Below are 25264 nucleotides of genomic sequence, written 5' to 3' on the forward strand. Positions count from 1 at the left end.
TATTCTGCTGAGAAACTGGTCCAATCAAGGTCCATTCAATTTGCTATGATTGTTGAATACATCCATTTAAGTTCATTGTTCAAGGTCTCCCTTTGCATAAATCCAATTAAAACAGTAAATAAAATGATATGGTACACACCTACACGACAAGTTTCGTGTACATTAGAACTAGGTAATATAAACGGGGAAAAGATAATGACAGGATGCAACAAGAGAGGTTCCCTCGTAGAATTGCACATTGACACACTAAGTCGAAGCTTCTCCCTCCAACCGAAGTCTTTTGGAGCTTTTTTCCTCATCCTGACAGCTTGAACCTGTCACCGTGCTATCTGTTGCCTCCAATGAGCACCTCTTGTAAGGTTTAAATCCAGTACGGCGAGCTTTCAACCTTACTTGTCCAAGATCCATCATTGGCAGGCATTTTTCCGCATCTTCTTTGTTGCCAATTAATAGCATGTTACCTTCCACTGCTTGATGATTGGAACACATGTTGGATGCCTGATCATTAAGGTCTAACTGCGATATACATGGACCTTTCTCCTCTGGATTTTGCTTAAACTTTTCAAGAATGATCTTTCCCTTATTTCTCAGATCAAGTGTAGGATTAAAACTTTGAGGCAACTTTTCTCGGGTGAAAAGAGCTTGGAAAGCTATCCGTCCCTGTGGAAAAGGTCAGAAGCAGAAATTAGTAAACAAGAAATGGTCACTGACGGACTTACAAGAATAAAGCTTTCATTACCTCTTCGGAGACTTCTTTCCAAGATTCAGTTGGACTGATGAAATTTCTACCACGCCGATTCGCAGCGTCTCCTGCTAGAAGGTTAACATTAGGTTCTTGAGGTTCTTCGTTACCTTTATCATCCTTCTCCAAAGCATCTGTCTCCACTTCACTACTTGAAGGTGTGTTAGATCCACAGGAAGAGCGATCTAATGGTTTCCCGCCCTTTCCTGCATTTGGATCACTATTTTCCGTGACTACAGCTCCTTGCTCGATATCAGTACCCGTTAACCCAGTTTTTAGCTTCCTACCTTCGCTCTCCTCCGATTCTGATGATGGCGATTTTGGCGACTTTGAAGCTGATTGTTGTTCTTGCAAAGCTTCACAGCGTTCCGGGACAGGTTGCTGAGCATGGGGAGAATTATGAGTTCCCTCTCTTCCTTCATTCTTGCCTACTCCAGGTTGACAGGCATCCACTTGAATTGATGTTGCTGATGTAGGAATAAAACTGCTTTGAAATGGAGAGCACAATGGTAGGAGCCCATGGGCTGCCCACCATGCAGTTGCAGCTGCTACTGTGGCACCAGCAATTGCTGCCATACTAGGAGCTGAGTTGATCTGGCTTGCAGTGTTACCTGTTGGAGAATCCGCTGAAGTTTCCATATTTGCATAAGGCCAAAAGCTAGCAGCAAAACTTGCTGCGGCATGTGCTGCTGGGTTTTGCAATAACGCAGAAACAACAAGGCTGGAGAAAGTAGAGGATAATTGAAGAAACGATCGATAATCATCTGGATCACGAATAGGGGTGAAGGTGGGGTGGAAACAAGGAAATGACTGATGAATAGATGATTGTGGAGCATTGCTATGGTGCTCAGATGTAGCAGATGAAGCTGGGTTAGAATACAAATTTGGGAGCCCTGGGATACCACCTATTTGGTGACTCGTAGATTCTTGATATAACATATCTGGGGTAGTTTGAGAACCATTTGTTCCATCAAGAATATGCACTGGCACATGTCTTGGATAGTTGTGCGGCACTTGCATATCATTCCTTGAGAATTCCCCAAAATGATCTGGCTGACTCGGTGGATGTTTTTTCTCGCCTTGTGCCACTTTCTCACTCGACTGGCAAGATTTCCCCCCGTCGAAGATGTTACAAGAGCTGTTACCTTGAAAGGATTGTTTGACATCGAGTCTATCTGACTGTTGATGATCTTTGGATTCAACAGTGAGAAAAGATTTATTTGCTATCTCATGGTTAACCACTCCTTTGTTGACAGGCACAGACTCACTTAAAGCGCATAACTCTGTAGGTGCCGCATGTGTTTGCAAGGACTTTCCTAAAGACATGGAGGCTGCAGAAGCACCTTCCTTGAAAAGAGTGAACCCTTGGGAGCAATTTTTCTTGTTCTGGTTTTCTTGTACATTGCCCAGCTTCTCGTTTCCACCAAGTTTCTGATAAAGAACAAGAATATAACTAGCCTTCAAAGAAAACAAAGTAAAAGATGTTCAAGATGAAGAGAAACCCATACCTCAGTAATCGGATCTTTCTCCAGGTCAAATAAGTTCCTATCCTCACAGATGGAAGAACAAGGTGTCGATAAATTCCCATCTTTTGTTCCCACCTGTGATGAGGGAACTGCTACGCTCGTCTTACGAGGGTAAGGATTACTTGGTTTCCTTTTAGGTCGTGGAGGAGGAATTTCAATGTCAAGTGCTTGACTTATTGGTACTCCCTTCGTGAGAGCCTCCTTTTCCAACTGGACCAGATTAGGAAACTAAAATGTCAGTCCACAGACTAGTTACTTAACAGAATGGCTATAGGAAAATTTCAACATGAAAAGAGGAGCAATCAGAGTTTATAATCATTGGACTTGCATAGCTGAATCATCTTGTTTAGTGCAACTAAATAGACCTCTCTAATTTGGAAAATACATAATACCTCCGCTCTAATTGTCATTTTAGGAATCTCAGTAGTCCTGAACTTCCAATATTAGAAATCTTACATAGCGGTGATGTTTAAAACAAAAGCCAATTATATCCTATTTAACCCTCTTTTTTTTCTTTTTTTTTGAGAAAGTAACATATTTGTGTATATATATATATATATATATATTACACAAAACTGTGTAGTCCCCCTAATTACAGATTACAAAAGTGTAAGCATCTGATCCTGTGTCATCTCACAAAGATTCTAATACATCAGAGATTGATTCATTATCTTCTAAACCTATTCCCTTACACCAAAAGTAGAACAACCCTAAACACTTCATTTTAATCTTCTGGAAATGGTTGGCTTTGTCTTCAAAACAACTTTGGTTTCTCTCTTCCCAAATTGTCCACCAATGCAAGCTGGAATAATCTTCTAAACCTATTTAACCCTCTACTAACTAGTATTCCCCAAAAAGACCAAAAGGAAAAAAGAAACAAAGAAAGAAGAACTAGGCTTCAAGATTGAAACAAATATACCAACCCATTACAAATGCCATGCGAGCTGATCCCTTTACCCTTCCCCAATCCCCCCATCCAGTCACTCCTTTCCACCTTCAGCTGCTGCTCCGTTCCCAAGCACTTACTCACTCCTCCCCAACAACATGTCACTCCCCTACTCCCTTTCCCCGCCTCCCCTGTCACTCTTCACTCCTTCTCCAGCCTACTTGTCACTCTCCAACCATGCAACACAACTTCTAGAGTCCCCGCCTAGACAAGAGTATATCTACTGACCAGTTAAAATTTCAATTGGGAACTCAATAGCCATCAAAGATTTTCTGTTTTCCCTAAAGAAACAAGCTTCAATTCCTGGTGAAGGCATGACGCATTAATTTGAAACCTTAAAGCTGAAGTTTCAAGTTGCGAGATAGTCTTTATGTCTGAAATTAAAGACATGAGGACATGACAATGAAGATCTAAGTTTATCTTCTAAAATTGAGCTCGAACTCCGAAATTACCAGTGAATTGAGGTACTTTCCGAGCCACAAGCATGTAGGCACCAAGAAGAAATGGAAGGTGCTATTCGGTTAAATTATAAAACAATCACATTTATCAAATTCAACTTTGTAGAGAAGAGGCCTCACACCTCTCTCGACTGGGGAGCAGCTATCCTTTTAGTACCACTAAACTAAAGAGGTTTATGTTATTCAACCCCTCATCTCCTCTGAAAAAAAAAAATGGGGCTGGTTTGGCTGAGCAGTTTGCACAGCCAAACCAGCCCCATTAACTTTCCTCTCGTAAAAGAATAGTAATTACCTTGTCCAATTGGCCAATACTATGACTTCACTTAAAGGTTTCAATTAGTTTGTTCCTTCCATTAATCTTAGACACAGGACTTCCATAACCAGGAATTTCACTTTCCCCTTTTAAAATATTCCTCTTCTCCCAATATAAAATTTATTTTATTAGTGGAACTGAAGAATATATATATAAAGATAATTGACTTCTTTACTTTCTCATTTGGCGCTCTGATACTTGATGACAAGTCAAACCATTGTGGGAGAGAGGGGGCTTGTCTATGTTATTTGGTATTGCAAACTAAAAACCAATAGTTGTTTTGCCACTCGAAATTCATCAGAAATGCAGGATCTGCTGCTGCAATTTTGTTATGGCTTTATGAGCCACATTTTGACATTTATTGAGTACGTTTGGCCTCGTGAGTAAAACATGAGCAAGTGTGGTCCTCGTGGGTGAAGTATCAAAAAACATAACCCCTTAAGAGGCAAATTACAAGAAAGTATGACCCTCTATGGCCCTCATGGGTGGATTATAAGTATGGCTCTCATGAGCAAAGTAGGACTTCCTATAAAGACTATGACACATGTTATGCTTCAAATGAGTCTTATGAATTTCTTATTACATGCACATGATCCGAAAGTTCATGGATAAATATGAAATGTTAAATGTTCATCACAAAAAACAAATAGTTGTGCTCTAAGCGATGGATTTATGAATTTATGGTCTCAAAGGCTTGTTCCACCTTTTGGAAGGAAGTCGATGAGACTTAAAAGTATTTTACGTATTTACTCCCTAGTTGTATATTTTTCATACATGTTTGACTCGTGAGGGTGCTACGGGCTAGAGTTATCTCTCTCCGCCTCTTCATAATTGGTGACTCCACACTTATGTGGAGACCTTGATTTTTTATGTGATTCATTTGTGTAGCCAGGGTGCAACTCTATGTTGGTTGTGTTTGTAATCTCTTAGACGCTCCATGATAATCCTGTCGGAGTACTATATATATGTTTGGCGTAAGCGCCATGATTTGAAGATTACTTTAGCATGTAGTGATTATAAACATTTATTTGGGCAGCTTAAAAGCCCTTATTATGATGATGATGTATAATGGGAAATACAGATATGGATTTACCTGACAAGGTTTAGTTTATTGAGTGTTGGTCACCACACTCTAGTTTTGGGTCGTAATAGGTATCAACCAGACTCATCATACTGTTCGGCTACTAATGTTGGGCCACCCACGTTATGCTACTCTATAATAGATATCCAACACTAATTGTGTGTGGTGTGTGTTAACATCCGACAACTGTTAAATGTATGTGTGTGGGGTATGTTAACATCCAACAACTGTTAAATGTATGTGTTGTGCGTGGGGCGTGTTAAAATCCAACAGCTGTTAAATGTATGGGTTCTAATCTCTTCATATGGTCTTGGACAATGCTCACCGCTTAAACTACCTTTCAAGATAAGTTAGATCCAAAATTCCTTTTCTCAACATGACTATATAATATACTCTTCTTTTCTTCAGATTTATCTAATCTATTCCCTTAACAAAGTCCAAACTCTTAGACTCGATTAGTTTAGTTTTATAGCCAAATAAGTTTGTCCGCTTTTGTACCTTTGGTCAATTTTTAGATGTTACGCAGAAAAGGACTACTAAGTAATAAACTTGGCGTAACTGCCACTTACATTAGCAATGACTCATGACATCATGTTTAACCTACAAGTTAAATTCAAAGTGTTATCTCATTCCTCCTTTTCCATTAAACTGCAATTTAGCAAGAAAAAGATATATCTACCACCCTATAATTTGAAGTATGAGCATTCACAATGGGTGTGTTTAGCATGGAGTAAAATGTTTTCCTAACAAATGTTTTCTTGGAAAACAAGTGGGTTTTGCGGGATAGAATGGGGAGTGGGGGTTCGAGGGTGGCGAGTGGTGGGATGGTCAACGGGTAGGCTTGGGGGAGTTGGGTGGGTGGGGAGGAGACAATGAACTTAGGAATGTGACTTGTAGAACTTGTTCTCCCCACTTCCATTAGGGAAGTCATTCCTCATTTTTAAGGAGTTTGATTTCCCGGAGAAAATGTGTGTTTTTTGACCAACCAAACAAGAGAAAATTGAAAAATATTTTCCAACAAGTTCTTGAAGAATAATACTAGAACATTTTATGTTTTCCTCCATACCAAACACACCCAATATCAAGCTAGTTTTATAAACTACTAGCATGTTCTTGAAGAACAAAACTAGAACATTCTATGCTTGTTTCGACTTATCTTACCATAAGTGGCTTCTTTTTCAATTCATTTTGTCTATGTTACTACGTTAGTATTCATAGCTTCAGAAATGTTCATGTCATTTGAAAGAATTGTTCCCTATTGTTCAAAGAATGGCTGGCCAGGCGGGAGACATCAATGGGCGGCGACCGCCCACCGGCAACAGAAGCTATTTGAGGCTGTACCAAGATCTTAGAGGCTCTGATACCATGTGAAAATGGTCTTTCACTCAAAACTTTTTAATTATAAGACCAACTATTGTTCAAGCAAAAGAAATTAACACCTTATTTCTTACTTCCTCTTTCCCAAATTAAGTGAAGGTGTGACTGGGCACGGAGTTTAAAAGGGCAAGAAAGATTTTTAGAGCTTGTGGTTTAAAACAGGCCTGAGAAATTTCCATGGCAATAAATCATTGGGTAAAATCGGAAGGTTAAAATCAATTTATTACTGAAAGATGTCATTCTTTTTGGGACTGACTAAAAAGGAAAAAGTGTCCCATAAGTTGAGACGGCATGAGTAAATGACTATCATCTATTCCTATTGAAGTCCACGTTGATTGATTTCCTTTCAGTGCATGATGTTTTTTTTTTTTTTTTTTTTTTTAAAACAACGGTAAACATTTCTATATATTAACAGGTATACTATACCAAACTATCATCTACAGAGAAAACTTATGAGCAATTTCCCATTTGGGCCTTGACTTCACAACGAATTATAGGGTGCTCCTAGTCTTTGGGGGCTTACCATATATACTTTTTATAGTCAACTTTCCATGTTAGTTGATCCTTATGCCCTTACTCCAGATTATCAAGGTACTTTTTCTCAGCTCATGTTAGTCCATCTTTTCAAATTACATACAAAATATGGTAGTTTTTCAACAACCACTATTTCAAGATGCCTAATCCACATCCTTATTTGGAAGTCTCAACAACTAAACATTAGAGCTCATGAAAAGTTTAATATATTAGGACTTATAACTGCTACAACTCAAATTTCAACCTTATTTTAATTGATTTATTTCTGCCCTATTAAATCGCAGCTATTCAAGACCTGGAGTAGTTCCCTTTCAGTTTCAGATTCGTACCAACAGATTGCCGAAGTGCAGGCAGTATCTTCCTTGGTATTCTCTGGGTTTGCCATCTTTTAAAATCTAAGATGACTAATGATTTCCTTGTCCCCACTTGTCTTCAATTAGATGTCAGACAGAACTTCTCCTGTACTGTGGCAGCAACAACACCTCCATTACCAATCCATTCTACTTTTCTCAAATTTGACCTGAAATCCACAAGTTACTTTTGCCTCTTCGATTTGAATTGGTATGTGGGATCTCCATAATCTTTCACATTTACTCCCTAAATCTGAGGTCCTTCCAGGTGTTTTTTTGTCTGTGTTTCTTCATATCCACTGACGATTTTAATTTTTTTTACCTCCTACTGCATTTCCCTTATAATATAATCCACGATCGGTTCTTTGGTCCGGGGCTCCAGAGTCCCTTTGGTTTTTAGAACCGTTTGACTTTGATTAACGGGCTCCAATGACGACCCACCAAATTCAGTAGCTCGTGTGGCACCAGCAGTTGTGTATCCCTGGAGGACCTTGCTTCAACCACAATCCCCATGTCTCCTAGCCTTGAACTTCGAATTAACCAATTTTCTTTCCCGATCATCAATTCAAGAATCCAGATTCATGTTCCTTTTCACACCTTCGTCGTCCCTTAAATCGCATTGCTGCTATGTCAGTAAGTCTTTGTTCCTTCTCGCCTTCAGATATCCTCTTCAAATCTCCTCGATTCGATTCGAGTAATTATCCGTCTTCGATCTGGAATAAGTTTAACTCCTAATAGCACAGCTCTCAATCTCATATCATCATCATCATCATCATCTACTACTTATATTGGTCCAGGGAATCTTCATCTTTTGGCTCACAGATTCTTGACTCGAGTGTCTCCAACCATAGCTTGGTAAAAGAAGTCATTCTCTACACTTAATCCACCTCTAGTCTTTCCCCAATCAACTTAGCTAATTAATCAAAAACTGTAGTTAAAAGATCATATGATTTTCTAATTTCCATCATTAAACTTTAACATTCCTAGTTGCACCTGAAAGTCCCTATAATACGATCGGAAATTAGTAAATTGGCCAAAAACCTAAATTATTCTATAACCTTCTGGGTTGACTCGATTTTTATACGATACTGGAGTACGGAGAAGAGGATTAGAATTTGAAATGCAATATGACTCACTGGCCACATTTTCTCGATCCTACACGAGCTTCCCCGAGCTTGTATTCCCACAATCTTAAATAATTGCAACATGGTATAAAACAGAGACTAATATTGAACTAGATTGGGCAAACCTTTTAAAAAAAGTAATAATGCATTAAGATGTTAGGAAATCTCTGATATACAACAGGTAATAAAGGAAGAGAATCCAAGCAAAAATAAAAAGGAAGCTAAGAAGGCTATTATTAGTAAAGCCCGAGGGGAAGCTCTAGATGGCTTGTACCAAAAGCTAGGGACACGTTAAGAGGAGAAAGAAATGTTGCAAGACTGAAGAATGATTAAGGATTTAAACTAAGTATATTAAAGATGATTCTCGACAAATTTTGACAAGAGATAATGAGATTAATGAGAGATGCAGAGGCTATTTTGATCAATTGTTCAACTCAAACCAAAAGAATAACATTTTGGACCTGCAGATGTCTGTGCATGATAGAAACTTTAACTGCACTCACAGAATTAAGCCATCAGAGATAAAGGATGCCATGGAAAATATAAGGATAAGAAAATCTTGGGGTCCAGATAGTATCCCCATTGAGGTTTGGAAGTGTCTAGGAGAGGTTGGAGTAGAGTGGCTCACCAAGCTATTCAATGCTATACTAAGAAGTGGTAGGAATGGCCGAGGAGTGGAGAAAGAGTACTCTTGTTCCAATTTATAAGAACAAAGGAGATATTCAAAGTTGTGTGAACTATCGGGTCATTGAAGTCATGAGTCATAGGATGAATTCTGGAAAGAGTGATAAAGTGTAGACTTCGGAATGCGATAAGAGTAATAGAGCCAATTTGGATGTATGATTGGTAAATATACAACAGAGGCTATATATTTGCTAAGAAGATTTATGGAAATTTATCGCGAAAGGCAAGATCTACACATGGTCTTCATTGACTAAGAGAAAGTATAGAGTACCGCAAAAGATCCTTGGTGGGTGATGGAGAAGAGAGGGATTCATATTCAATATATGAATGCCATAAAGTACATGTACAAATGAGTCGCCACTAGCGTGAGAACAGTAGTAGGAGGTACAAAAGAATTCCCTATAACAGTGGGTCTATACCAAGGATCGACACTGAGCCCGTACTTGCTTACCCTGGTTATGGATGAGCTAACCGACACAATACTAGATGAGGTATCATGGTATATGTTATTTGATGCTAATAGTGTTAATTGACGAAACCAATGATAATTCCAACCAAAAACTTAAACTATGGAGAAAAACTCTAGAGAGTAAGAGTTTTAGGATAAGTAAAAATAATATCAAGTACATGAATGCAAGTTTAGTCAGCATGAGAAGAGCGAAGTTGAGGTGAGACTAGACAGAATTGTTGTGCCAAAACACAAACAACATAGGTATTTAGAATCGTTGTTTCAAGAGAATGGAATTATAGATTGAAAATGTTACTCAGATTTAAAACAAGATGGTTGACATATAGAAATGCTACCGGAGTGCTATGATGGAAGGATGCCTACCAAAATAACAATTATAACACCAACAATATTATATGGTAGTGACAGTGTTTAGGATGGCGAAAGGCGAGGCGTGGCGACAAGGGCTCGCCTCATGGAGTGGTGTGGCGTGGCATGGCGAACGCCTTTTGGAAGCGAGGCGAGAATTAACACAAAAAATTAAAATATTAAATATGCACATATAAATACCCAAAAACTCAAATACTCAACAAAATACTAGCAAATATTTCAATTGAAAAAACTAAAAATAGATAGTTGATAGTTGATAATAAAGTCTAAAGGTCTCCAACTAGGCAACTAGATAGTTAATAAGTCATAAGGTCCCTAAGTGTACTACTGTACTGTTAGCATTAACCAAATTATAACGAAGAAACATCTATTCTTCTTCAAGATCTCCAAAAGTAAAAAAAAATAACCTGCCCGAATTGGGTCACCGGCTGCCTGTCGGAAAGTCAGAATCTGCCTGAAAAAGGCTGTTCTGCTGCCGGAAAAAGCCAGGCACGCCGGAAAGAAAAAAGAAACAAAAGAAGAAGAAACTTACCTGAAACTGCTGCTAATGGAAGAAGAAGAAGAAGAAGAAGAAACATATAAATGAAACCCTAGGACCTAGGTAAATATTTATGTTCTGTTTTAATATAGTCAGCAACTTTTTAAAAAAAAAAAAAAATCAAAAGGCGTCGCCTCGCCTCGCCATTCGCTATGCTCGCCTTGGCTCGCCTTCTGAAAATTGCCACGCCTTGGCTGTCTATGGCGAGACAGGCTCACCTCGCCTCGCCTCACGCCAAAAGGCGTAAGGCGAGCGCCTTTCACAACACTGGGTAGTGAATATTGGGCTGCTAAGGTCCAATATATCCACAAGATAAGTATTATGGAGATGTGGATGCCAAGATGAACTTACCACATGCACCACAAGGTGAAGTAACATATATTGAGGATAAAATGAGAGAGGGTCATCAACTCAACCAAGTTGATATAGTACCACGCCGAGACCTTTGCTACACTACAATCAACTTGAGCAGAGCCAAGTCCAAGTTGACTATTTAACTTTCGCTTCTGTGCGGCACTACTACACCTTTAGAAAAAATTACTTTCACAATTTTTTTCTTAGAAAAAGAAAAGAAAATTTACTTTTATAATAAAACGATGAATTTAGAAAAAGGATTATTACCTCCCTCTTATTTCATGTAATGATGTTTTTTCTGGTACGGAGTTTATGAAACAAAGAAAGACTGCCTTTTAGAACTTGTGGCCTTATAAAATCATCTCATTAAGAGTAAAATAGGAAGTTTAAATTTAAGTTATCTTTAAATACAAAAAACGTTACATTATTTTTGGGAGAAACGAGAAGGAAAGTCCTTCACATAAAATGGGACATATGAAGTATAAGATTAATAGTTTAATTTGATAATTGAATTCATATGTTATTGAAATATAAGATACTAGTTTATATTTAGGGCTTATTTTCTGACAAGGTCAATTAAATATATAAAATAAAATTGAACGTTCAAAGCAAAAAATAAATTAAAAAGTCTTGTAATAAGTTGATTTCGTTAAGTTTGCATTCTTAACTTTAAAATTTTATGCATTACATCTTAATCATTCTTTTATAAGTAATTACATTTTACTCAATCATAAAGTAGGCTTAAGTTATAATCTGATTAAAATTTTAATTGCATAGAATTAAAAACGCACAAAATACAAACTTAAAATATTTATTTATTGATTACCAAATTAACAAATAAATTAATTACTACTTTTAGTTAATAATTAAATTTATTTTTAAATGAATGCTTTTGCAACTCAACCGAGCCAACCGAGCCGAGTCAAGCCTATCTTACTTAGTTGAGACTTGAGACCGAGCATAACCAAGAGTTTTTACCGAGCCTAACCGCCTGCTGACTGAGAATGAGATAAATCAAGCTGAGCTTTGATTGAATCTACGCAGAGCAAAATCTCGAAGCGGCATGACTCTATAAACGTCCTAGCAGGAGCTATGTTAAATGAGAAAGGGTTACTTAACAATTTTGGCAGTAGTTTACATACACAACAGTTTACATCCTGAATCATTGTCCTACCAAAGTTGTGGCACAAGCGACCTCCAATTGAAGCACAGAGTGGAGTGAACCCATATGTAAGTCATCTTAGGATTTTCGAAAGCATTTTTTTTTTTTTAAATTAAGTTTTTGACAGCATATGTTATGCTCATAATCATATAGAAAAAAAAAAGTAGCAAATTTGATGAAAAAAGTGAAGATGCTTTCATGTAAGTTGTCTACAATAGTTCTGTGAAACTAAAGGTATTCCTTGCTTAATGCTAATGCTAGAAAAACTGTTGTTAACAAAGACGTCATATTTTCATGAGGATGATAATTGGAATTTGATGTGAAGTGCAGGTCACCATATACAACCAAGGAAGCAAAAGTTGAAGTAATATTATTATCTCCTTCAACTTTAAATATCAATCTAGCTGAAGACCCAACAACATATTCAACTTCTCCTCCAAGAAAAGAGAGTCTGATAGAAGTATATGAGTTTTGAAATTTTATAACAGTTGAACCAGAAATGCGGCAGAAGTAGTGAAAGAAGAAGCCTAACTAAAAGGCAATGAAAAGGGAGACACATAATTGACCAAACCAAGCATCAGGCTGGTTCATCTACCTCAAGGAAGAGAGATGAGTGCACTATGATGGATCTACAAAATATAGTTAGATTAAAATGACTCTCCGCAGACAATAAAGCAAGGCTGGTTGCAGGAGAATTCACGGAAAAAGAGGATACTTTGCTTATGACATTTTCACCTATTGCAGCTAGAAGCTATTCAATTGTTAATTTCTTGCAACTCAAAAGTAATGGTAAAGACTTTTCAACTTGATCTTAGTTCCATTAAAAGATCTATGTTTTTAGGAATTTTGTGAGGAAATTACTTATATAGAAAGTTTATGTTAACCAATCTCAAGGTTTCTGGGTGAGAAGAGGAGAGCATAGAATTTTTTTTTCTTACAAAAGAAATAGAGTTCATAAGTTGAAAGGGGTGATCGTGGGTTAAAAGAAGCTCCTTGAACTTGATACTATGAGAATAATCGTTATCTCACTAGGTTATCCACAAAGCACATCTGACCATAATTTTTATGTTTTGATCAATGGGATTTAGGTGCTTATTCTCTGCATCCATGTAGATGATTGGTTTTCAGTAAAAATTTCAGCCTCATGAATGAACGCAGAAGTAACACGGGGAGAACTTACGAGATGACTGATACGCGAATCCTGCATTATTGTTCCAAGGGATTGAAGCGTCCCAAATAAAGGAGAAGGTATTCGTTTTGATAGGAGTATGAAGCAATATGCTTAATCAATTCAAGACGGAGAATTGCAAGCAGTGTAAACCCGACAGGAACTAATGACAATAGAAGAACAATAATGTGAAAAGAATGCAGTTACTTCAACATAGAAGACTGATAGGCAAGTTGTTATATCTTATTACTACAAAAACTTAGCATTTGCAGCAAGTCTGCCGTCAAAATTCATGCAAGAACCAAGCGAAATTCATGAGATACTTGAAATGTACTCAGACTATGGAATATCTGATGTCTGTAGATTATGTGAACTTGATTGGTTATGCAGATAGAGATTGGGCTGGAAGGCAGGATGACATGAAAAGTACTTCTAAAATTTTGTTTGCACTTGGATGAGGAATATTTTCTTGGTTATCGAAAAAGGGAAAGGTTGTTGCTCAATCATTCTCTGAAGCAGAATATATTGCTATATCAAAAACGCCATGAGTTAATTGGCTACGTAAAGATATTGGCTATAAAGACGACAAAGAAAGTGTAATCCATGGTAAGAACAAATCTACTATAGTCATGAGTGGAGACCAAGTAATCATGACAGATGAAAGCACATAATCATAAAATACCATTTCATCATAGAAGTTTCTGAAACTGATCTTTTTTTTATTGTTTCTGAAAACGGTCTTAACTTAACTCAAGCATTGAACAACTCAAAATAGTTAACTGACATACTAACCAAGTCACTCTCTAAAGAGAAGTTTGTCTACCTAAGAGATGATTGGAATCATGAAGCAGAGCACTGGAATTCATGAACTTCATTTTAATAGATTGAGTCTTTTTCAGTTTTCCATGAATTGAATTTATTCCCACAGTTTACACAGTGTTAAAGTTCACATACTATCACACTTTACAAAAAGTCCATCAACGCAAATAAAAGTTTCAAAACTATGGGTGAATATAAAACAAACAGTTGCTTTAAAAAAATGCAAAAGAATGGATCATTCAGCCTTGACGTACCTTGAGACTATGACTACTCTTATAATCATGAGTTTGCATACAACATACATACTATCACATGACACACATTCCCAACCCAAGAAAAGAGGATCAGATTATCATATAGAGTTTTACTTCTAATATCATATTAACCAAGTCACTCCCAAAAGTATTTTAGGCAATGTGAGGTACATATGTAGAATAGAAACATCCAAACCAAGAGCGTTGACTAAAGCATCTCAAATAGTATAATTCACCTCTACTTAAAAGCTTCAGGCTTTAGGAGAGATAGTGTAAAGCCCCGTAAGTTTTGGACGTTTTGTGGTCCGGCCCTTCCCCGGACCCCGCGTATAGCGGGAGCTTAGTGCACCGGGCTGCCCTTTTTTTTTTTTATTCATGAAGTCGTCCCACATCGGTCTTCAAAGAGATGGGTGGTCTTTTTAATATGGCTTGGGCAATCCTCACCTCTTGAGCTAGATTCTAGGGTTGAGTTAGGCCCAGTGTCCATCTCTTTACATGATTGCCAATGTTGAGCCCCCATATTAAATTGTCCATGCTCCGAATGTACAGAATTGTGCTTGAGGGGTGTGAAGAAGTCCCACATTGGTCTTCAAGGGGATGGGTGGTCTCTTTAATATGGCTTGGCTTGGCAATCCTCACTTCTTGAGCTAGCCTTTGGGGTTGAGTTAGGACCAAGATCCATATCATTACAATTCAAGACAATTAAAAACTTTAACTAAGTTCTTAAGGTAGCCCAAAGGTGTGTGAGACCCACACGAGGGTAACACAATCCTTGGAATATGTCAACGAGATTACGGTGTGTTTTGGAAGGGGTTTGGAGTGGTAGGAAGGTCAACAGAAATAAAACATGGAAAAAGTCGCCCAAGATAGCACAAGACCTAACTTTAAACGAGCATTACTCACAATATCCAAGAAATTAGGCTATGACTAAAACATGAAATTGTAGCCCTTCAAGTCTAGTTTCCGATGGTTCCAACCGTTCATCATTTGAACATCCCTACAAAAAAGTTATGGCTTTTTTTGCGCAATTGAGGGGGCGCACAAAAAGTTAACTGAATAAGTTGCTAGAATAGAGATATTCAAAGCGCGAAAAAGCGTGCACCTGACTGGTACAGCCTATAAATACCCCATGCACGGGATTTTAGCTAATTTTAACACCCCAATGAGTTTTTTTTATGACGAGGAAACCTGCAGCCGCTATCCATTGAGTGCGCACAGGGTAAACTCCGCTCCTGTACAATGGCCCACAAACCACACAAGAGAGATAACCCGCAATAGACAAGCCCCGTGCGATGAGCTCGACCTAGAAGGCAAATCCCCTGCAGTCGTAGGTAGGGAGTTTCGAACCTGTGACTTCCATTACGAAAGCCTCATGCTCAACCAACTGAGCCACCCTTGCAAGTACACCCAATGAGTTAGGACTATTCTCTGTCAAGCAAATCCGACCAAGACCAACTCCCCACTAACCAAGGTGTTTTTGGAGTATTTTTCAGTTAAATACTACTTTTAAACATCTGTGTTAACATCATTCAACCTTTGAATCTATATATTTTTTCCCAAATCTTCAAGTTGGTCAAGAACACCCTAAACTTTGATTTTTCAAAATTTGGTCCGCGAAGGTGATTCCACCACTCCAAATTCAATTTTTTACGGTTATTTACAAGGTAAATGATATTAATAGTGTTGATTGGTGGTTGGAAAGTGCTAATAAATGAACCATAGGTTCCACCATTTGTGGAGGTTGTGGGTATTGGTAGAAGAAGATGAATAGTACGACAATAGGTGGTGGTTGGAATGTTTGTTTCTGGTGATTCTAATATATTAATAGTTGTCTTTATGTGACCTATAGGTCACAGATTCAAGCCATGGAAGCCGTCACTAATGCTTGCAATTGCATTATGGTAGGCTGTCTACATCACACCCTTGGGGTGCGGCCCTTCCCCGGAACCTACTAATGCGGGATGCTTTGTGACAACTGCCCTTTTTTTGAATTATCAAGTGCACTTTATGGAAAAGTGAAATTTGGATTGGAAGAGGGGTTGTAGCCACTTTGTAAACTCTAAATGAATTGAAACAAATTCAACTGAACTCAAATTGATAGAAATCGATTACAATAGTGTAGATTGAGTTGAATTAAATGTTTGGAGCGTTGTTGAGCTTGTTTGGAAGGTATAGCAATGTAAGTTAACATGTACCTTCCTTTAAGACGATTTTGCAAAAAATGCATGAATGTAAGCTTATAAAGATGTTTGCATAGTTTCGTGTGTATGAGTCAATGAGCAAGATATGTTGGCTAATTGATTGCCTTGAAATTAAAGATAGCACAACAATGAGTTTATAATAACTTGAGAAGTTTCTATGAAAGTAAATGAGGAGGTTGAGCTAATGCTTCATGTTCACATGTTTAACTTGATTGCAGATACTGAATTGCTATCAAGTTAATATTAAAGCAATGATTTTTTTTATTATTTATGGGCAACATTACGCTAGGGGTAAGGTCTGCGTACATCCCATCCTACCCTACCCTAACCCCACTTATGGGATTACACTAAGTATATTTGTTGTTGTGTGGGCTAAATATGACAAACTCCTGATGAGTTATGGGCCTAAAAATGATCAAATGATGATTTCTTTTATCAGGTAAACAGTTCATTAATCAAAGGGCCAAAATCGGGCATATACAAGAAGTATGCCAAAAGGTAAAGAACCTACAAAAAAATATGATTCTCCAAAAAATTCACCCAATCCTCTATGGAACTACATGGATGCACCAAATATAAATAAGGGACCGGAGACTACTCCTCAACTACCCAAAACACATTTCTACCCCCTTGATCAGATGATCAAATGATGACGTTAAATGTTTTTGGTAGAACCTTAAGATTGAGAGGTCATTCATTCTAAAAAGCTGAAATGTTTGTCTAGAAACTAAACATGCCAGCGTAGGATAATAGTTAAACCAAGATGGTTACTACTACTACCAACCTAAATTGGGAGTACAACATTTAGGGTGCTAGCCCCTCCAACAGTTGACTCATACAACAATAGGGTGAGTTTGCCTTGATAATTGGGTGTCAGCCGTCCGTCATGATACTTCTCATGGTGTATATATGATGATATGATGATGTCATTGTATAAAGAGACTCCCTAACTTAAAAAGAAGTAGTTTCTAAATTACGCTTTGACTCAAATTTTGTCAGCTCTCACATGAACTGTTTTTCAATTGTTTAAAGTTTCATTAACTGCATTGTTATGAAATGTCATAATATATATTATTTTATCTTGCACCCTGGAGTTTTAAAGACGAGACTCGAAATCTTTTTGTGAGGAGTCAATGATGCTTCGTGGGGCAACTTACTTGATTGTTTCAGATCCTATTGTGTTCGAAGCAGATGGTACATGCTAGTTACTTTTGATGGGCCCCACCTCCACTCCCAAGGGTGCATGGGATAGGTAGCATTTTTTTGGATGAGCTGAGAATTTATGTCCCGTGCCATCATTATCATATATGTTCTTGGAGGTTCTAATTACATTGTGAAAGGTTTATTTGTGTACATGGGAACTATCATTTTATTTCTCTTATCATGTTAATGATGATGTTACTACCTTTTTCCCTACTTATGTAATATGGCCACAGGCCTAACTTACATTTTGAATTAGAAAAGCTAGCTTCATGTTGACGCATGTATTTACTTTAGACTCTTATATTTATTAAGTGTGTGACCATCTCATCTAAAAGCTTAAGTTGTTAGAGAGAGCACACTTTTATTTATTTAATTATGTTCTCAACACGCCCCTTCATGTGCGGACCTGAATCTTTTTCATGGGCCCAGCATGTGAATTTTTCTTTTTTGATAACTCGATCCCAGGACCTATGCCTGCTCTGATACCATATTGAAGACTGTGACCATCTCATCTAAAAGTAAGTTGTCAGAGAGATGACACTTTTATTTACTCAATTAGATTCTCAACAATATTGACCTTATAATGATGGAATTTGGGGTAGCTATATTAATGTGGTTTGTTCGGTGGGAGTTGAAGGATATTCATATTCCTATTCATATTTTTTTTTTATGACATGGGAACCCGCAGCCGCTACCCTTCGGGTGCGCACAGGGTAAACCCAGCTCCTGTGCAATAGCTCGCAAACCACACAGAAGAGGTAACCCGCACTAGGTAAGCCTCGTGCGACGAGCTCGACCCAGAAGGCAAATCCCCTACTGTCGTAGGCAGGGGTTTCGAACCTGAGACCTCCATTATGAAAGCCCCATGCTCAACCAACTGAGCCACCCTTGCGGGTCATATTCCTATTCATATTATGTAATCAGCACGTCCCCATGTGCCTGACCCAAACAATTGTGGGTCAAGCATGTGGAAGTTTTTCCGTCACAGGTGGCAATTAGACTTGAAGATCATTGCCCCTATTGATATATGTTTATTTATATGACTCACAGAGAGATATCTATTTAGAATATGTACTTGCTGACAGCAAACAATGATCAATAAGTCTATAAAGTAAGTGTGATGCACAATAAAATCAAATCATGGAACCATCAAGTAAATGATGTAACTAAGCATAAGGTCAAAGGTAGCTAATGACCTTTGTAAAGAACTTTTGCGCATGACTTCTGATCTGCACTGCAGTTTTTGTTCCTACGTGTTCTGCACAATAGCAAAAGAATAAAAAAACTAAACAACCACAAAAAAGCCTCAAGGTAAGAGAATGCATAGACGCATAACAGATAGAATGTTGACCCCAAATCCCAAAAGACGAGATATTCAGTGGATTGAGCTGTAAGTGATAAAAGAAACATCACAAGAGTCATCAGACAAAGACGTATTTTCACAAATACATGCACTAATCGATTTTCTGCATACTGGTTGCCACGAATGATATTTATCAGAAAGATACTAAGGCTAATAGTCTGGTTCCAACAAATAAAATGAAAGAGGAACATAAATTGTACCTTCTATGCGCTGCCAAGCACGCCCATAGAGTTTCAAAGCTTCTAGGAACCTATTGTGCTCCTCCTCTGTCCATCGCTCTCGTTGCTTAGTGATTGTATAAGGTTTCCTTGTCTGCCATAAAAACAACATCATTAGACTTGTATAAATAGCTTATCAACCAAAAAGTAGAGTCATATTATTATACAAAATAAGGCACCTTAACAAGAAGGTCCTCCCCGGAGGAGTAAGCGTCCATCAAAATACAAGGACCAAACGTAGCTAGCGCTGCTTCAAGTCCTCAGGGACAAACAGGGGATACAGAACGAATCTTCTTCTTCCGATTCTCCCCACAACATCAGTTACTATCAAATATAGTTTAGCCGTGGTTGTGTAGTACAAAAGAACCTGATAATGTAACACTACTGCAAAAGAGAGGAACATGTAACAAACAGACATTGTATAATGATCCGCCTTCGTTTCTCCATAATCAATTATAAGATCTTAATTTAAAATGGAAATTCATAAATATCTCAGACCTTCCTCCAGATTACTAAAATATACAGCAAGTACTATCTGCTAATTAATTTTGATTTTTCTAAAATTAAATCAGAGTCCACCAGGAGAGACGTGGTAGACAGAAAATTCCTTATCCAGAATTGCTCACCAAAACGAACCGCATGATGCCTAAACCTTTACAAAATCAAATAAACACACAAAAGTAGTAAGTTTCATAAATAAACTCAATTACAACAACAACAACAATATACCCACTGATAAATAAACTCAATTAGCTACTTGTTAATTCAGTAAGCAATTTCACAGCTGAATCAGCTTAGGTCCTGTTTGGCCATGAATAGTTTCACTTTTTTCCCGAAAAATGTTTGGACATAGATCGTCAAAAAGCTGTTTTCACAATTTTCACTCCAAATCACTCACAAAATTCCAAAAACAACTCCAATTTATATTCATGTCCAAACACAACTCTTATATTCAAATAGTACTATTTTCAACTCGAAAACAAATACTATTTATTTTTTTTCAAATTTCGCAATCCTTATGTCCAAACGCCCCCTAAGTTAGTCAAATTCAAATCTAAGCAAAAACTTGAATTGTTAAAACTGTTTGGACATAGAATTGTTTTCACAATTTTCACTCCAAATTACTCACAAAATTCCAAAAACAACTCTAATCTGTATTCATGTCCAAATACTATTTTCAACTTGAAAACAATACTTACTTTTTTCCAAATTTAACAGTTGTTATGTCCAAACGGTGACTTAAGTTTAGCCCAAAATGAAATCTATAACAAGGAAAAAGCCCTAGAGATTTGAGTAAAGTAGTACCTTGGAAGAAAGCCATGTTGTAAGAAGATAGTACTAGATTTTCCAATCATGCATGAACTGAAAACTCAAACTCATCCACCACCACTTGTACAACAAAAACACATAGTTTTTTTTTTTTTAGTAGATCGAAGAAGTGAAGTACACAAATACAATCAACAATCGAAATAGTTGAGAAATAGTTGAGAAAGAGAACACTATAGTTAGAAGCAAATGAATGAAGAAGAAGAAGAAGAAAGGAAACAGGGAACAGCTTTTTGTTTTAATTTTTCATAAATCTGAAGAAAAACCTCAGCCACTAGTATTTTTTTTTATTTTTTCTTTTTTTCAATGATGGGAAAATAGGGGAAATAAATTAGAGGCTAGAAAGTGCTAGAGGGTGAATAAGAGAGAGAAAGGATTAAAATAGGGAGAAGGAAATTCCACGTGGAGGGATATTAGTGGTTGAAGGATTATTACGCTAGTCGCCATGGACCCCACTTTGCACTTTTGTGAAACGATAGAATATAGGAGGGGTAACAAATCGTAATCTCAGCCACTACTATTTTTTCGGATTCATTTTTTTTTATTTTTTCAATAAATAATAAATGGGGGAAATGAATTAGAGGCTAGAAACTACTACCTCCGGGTGAAAAAAAAAGGGTACTCCCTCCGGCCCACTTTATATGAGATTGTTTAATTTGACACGGTAAAAAAAATAAAGCAAAATTTTGAAAATTTGTGGTTTAAAATGAGTCATAAATATTTGTGTGGTTATAAATTATTTCATTAATGGTAAAATAAATATTTTAAAATTAAATTATTACTAAAAATGGAAAGGTCGAAAACAGCATCTCTACCTCTCAAAGTAAAGCTAAGGCCTGCGTACACTCTGTCCTCCCCGAACTCCACTTGTGAAATTACACTTGGTTGTTGTTATTAAGGTAAGATCTGGTACACCCTACTTTTCTTAGATCCCACTTATAAAATTATATTAGGTATGTTATTGTTATTAAATATAGAAAGGTAATTTAGGAGGGGAGTATTAAGAGCCCGTTTGGCTTAGCTTATAAGTTGTTGAAAATAATTTATAAGCTGTTTTCAGTTTTTTTAGTATTTAGCTGATAAAAGGGTAAATAAGAGATAGACAATATGAAAATTCCACGTGGCGGGATATTAGTGGTTGAGATGCGGGCCCACCGTGTAGTTTTGGAAAAGATAGACCGCAGATGGGAACAAGTTGTAATCTCTTACCACAAACTCGGTGGACTTAACTCAGTACTGAGTTATTGAGTTAACTCGTTTAGTCGGTAAAAAAGGTCAGCAAAGGTACCGCCAGCTAATCATTGTGGGACCCACTAGCTGACATGGAGAGCGTGTTGCTTGCTGCCAAGAACTTCGTGAGGTCAAAATTAGTCATTGGAGATATGTGGTTAAAGAAAGTGCCACTTGGCAACTGCTTTTTCTTTTTCTTTTTTTAAGTTCACGAATCTTCTTATTTTTTATTAGGTCCAAAATTCGAGTGTTTATATTTTTTCATTTCTTTACAAAATAATTAATGTTTTTATTTTTTTCAAACAAGAAATCCAAACGTCATTTGCACTTGTGTCCCTCGTAATAAATGATTTTTTCGTGAAGCATAAATTTATATTTTCTCATCATAATATATCACAAATTATATCTAGCATGACTTTTGCCCTTACAAAATTTATGTCCCAGTTGTCATAAGTTTAATTGCTAAAGAGAAAAAAATTAAAAATCTGCCTATTTGAAGAACATAAGTTCAATTTCTTCAATTAACATTACTCCTTTATCCCCATCCCAATTCGATTTTCCTCATTTTGTTGTGTGTCACAACAAGTTTGGTAACAAATATTTCATTTGTTTCAATTTTTATGTTACTTTTTATACCATTTCAGAAATATTATTTTTTTTATATTTAGAAATTGTTTAGTTCCAACATTCTCATTTTACACTTAATGATACTCCCTTACAAGAATAACACTCCCTTATTTTCATTTTTTCTCTTTGTTTTTCTTTAACTGATCAAGTATATCCATTATGCAAACAAGGGCCTGAGAGTATAGCACATCTCTTCTTTTCTTGTATGGTGTCTACTCAGATATGGGGGAAGCTACTAAGTTGGCAAAGGCATTACTAGGATACCAGGGCCTGGGACTATGAACTTAACTGGGCAACTCAACATGTCAATGAGAAGTATCCAAGGAATGGAATCGCTATGACGGTGTTTGTGGTTGTTGTCTACTATATCTGGAGAGAAAAGAACAATCAAATCTTTCAAGACAAGGTGCAAAATTTTGAAGCAATGATCATGCAAATAACTCAGAGGTCCATTATAAATAAGGAGGGTTAAAGGCATACTGCGGGCTAAACCAACTTGATTTCTATCTAATGTAGCAGAGCTGAGTACTTTGGTCATTTGTTTAGTTTCTTTTGCTTGCTCTTGTTATGAGTTGTTAGACTAGACAGTGATGTGAAGCTTGTTGCTCATTATCTTAGTTGTTTGACTAGAGAGGGATGTGGAGCTTGTTGCTCATAATCTTAGTCTTTACTTTTTTGACGTACATAACTTCAGTTATGGTAATAAAGTTAATTAGTATATAAAAAAAATTCATAGGGTGCTTTTGGTATGTTATATATAATTATACATCTTTATGTTGAGACCACGAGATTCAAATGGTGTTTGTAGTATGTTATATGTACCTTCATTTAAAATTACAAAATTCTTCTGTATATTCTCAAACTTCATGTCCATTCAACTTAAAACGCGTAAAGTGGAACAATGGGTGAACTACTAAAGTTTACGTATTAAGACTACGACATTTAAGACTCTTCTTTATATTCTTAAATTTAGTCTCTAATCAAATTAAAACACATAAAATGAAACGACAGTTGAACTACTAAAGTTAATATTACAACTATCATTTGAAAGGTACATTATGTTTTGCACACAAAATAAATCAGTTAAAGTTACAAATTAATATTCCCTCCGTCCAATTTATGTGGCACTGTTTGACTAGGCACAAAGTTTAAGAAAGAAAAGAAAAGAAAACTTTTGAATTTTGTGATCTAAAAAAAAACATTAAACAATTGCCTAGCTATAAATCATATCATTAAGGACAAAATGAGAATTTTGAAATTAAGCTGGTTTTAACTATAGAAAGGTGACATTCTTTTGCGACAGACTAAAAAATAAAGTGTACAACATAAATTGGGACGAATAAAACACCATATTATGTGGTAAAATTCACAGCTTGGTCTTATAAGTAAGTTTTTCCAAGTTGTGCAACCATAATATTTATGAACTTGTAGTAAATTAATAAAATATTTCTTACAAATTTAAATCAGAAAGTTTGTTGGCTAAAATACATACTCTCTTATATTAAAAATTACTGTATTGAACCTATTCACCAAAATTAGTCATAGAAAAACACACTCCATCAATTGAATAGTTCAAAGAAATTTGAAAAGACACACTTCAAATCGAAAATTGAATCAAACTGACTATATATCAATTTATTTTTCTATTTAGTTTGGTATTAAAATTGAAGATATTTAATTTAATTTGGTACTAAAAGAAAAAAAAAACTATCAAACCAAATTAACAAAATATATATATTAATTTATATATCTATTAGGATTTTTTTAAATGAAATTTTATAAACAACTATAGTTTAGAGCCTAATTACGAGACGTAACTATAGTTTGCATATTTACAGTTCATAGCTAATAGTATCCCTGCATATCCTATATGCATTTTGTATACGTTCGCTCAAAATCGTTGTATCAACGCATACAGTCATGTCACGATAAGATGTATGTGTTCGCTTAAGTTCGATGTGTCAACGCATACAATAGCACAGTCACAATGTTGTAATGCACACCCTCAATAGACTGTATTTGCGCATACAGTTACGCTGGATAAGCAAAAAACAAAGGAATTTTTTACATACATACAACTTCCCGTCACCCGCCATTGAAGATGCATACAACGTATAGTTGAAGAAGACGACGATTCTGATCTGCGCTACTCTCCAAACATACATACAAAATTTCTCTCTGCTCCACCACTATATACATACAACATACAGTCGAAGAAGAAGACAACGATCCAAATCTATGCTATACTCTCTCAAAGACGATCCACAATCTTGAAAATAACTGAAGGATTTGGGGAGGATAATCCTCCTAGGTGGACATGGGAAAGAAGAAATTGCCATTAAATATTGAAAATTTTATTGAATTGAGGTGATAATTCAAAAATGTGAACACGAAGAAGAATCAATTGGAGAGAATCGAAGTGGAGGTCTTCAAATTTCACACAAATCTGACCCCAAACTTGAAGAAAAGAAAAAGCAGTAAAGCCTCAAAATCTCAGTCGAAAGAAGTAAAGGAAACAGAGAAAAAAAAATGAGTGCGTAGAAGGTATTTGCTACAAACTCAAAGTGTAGCTATATCCGATAATTTCGTAAAATTATACTTATGTACGTAAATACATTGTATATGTTTGCTAAAATGCATAAACCGGAATGACGGTTGAACTACTAAAGTTTATGTATTAAGACTACGAGATTTAAGACTCTTCTTTATATTCTTAAATTTAGTCTTTGATCACTACTAAAGTTAATATTACAACTATCGTTTGAAAGGTACATTATGTTTTGCACACAAAATATATCAGCTAAAGTTACAAATTAATATTCCCTCCA

The 25264-nt window shown here is 36.5% G+C and overlaps 1 protein-coding gene across 2 annotated transcripts; it reads right to left on the minus strand.

Annotated features, from left to right (window-relative positions):
• Positions 1-16: 16 nt before the first annotated feature.
• On the minus strand, positions 17-20803 carry LOC132631973 (protein LATE ELONGATED HYPOCOTYL-like). Of its 2 annotated transcripts, none has more exons than XM_060347751.1 (8): positions 20559-20803; positions 19880-19905; positions 19433-19637; positions 19236-19347; positions 18869-18930; positions 2251-2478; positions 740-2173; positions 17-660 (listed from the first exon to the last, which is right to left on the minus strand). In XM_060347751.1, the coding sequence occupies exons 3-8, from the start codon at positions 19469-19471 to the stop codon at positions 247-249; spliced, it is 2289 nt and encodes a 762-aa protein (XP_060203734.1). In that variant the 5' UTR covers positions 19472-19637; positions 19880-19905; positions 20559-20803; the 3' UTR covers positions 17-246. The 2 variants fall into 2 exon arrangements, with proteins under 2 accessions (XP_060203734.1, XP_060203743.1); XM_060347760.1 differs by having other exon boundaries at positions 19752-19905.
• Positions 20804-25264: the final 4461 nt, after the last annotated feature.

Source organism: Lycium barbarum, chromosome 1, assembly GCF_019175385.1.
Source record: "Lycium barbarum isolate Lr01 chromosome 1, ASM1917538v2, whole genome shotgun sequence".
Taxonomy (NCBI): domain Eukaryota; kingdom Viridiplantae; phylum Streptophyta; class Magnoliopsida; order Solanales; family Solanaceae; genus Lycium; species Lycium barbarum.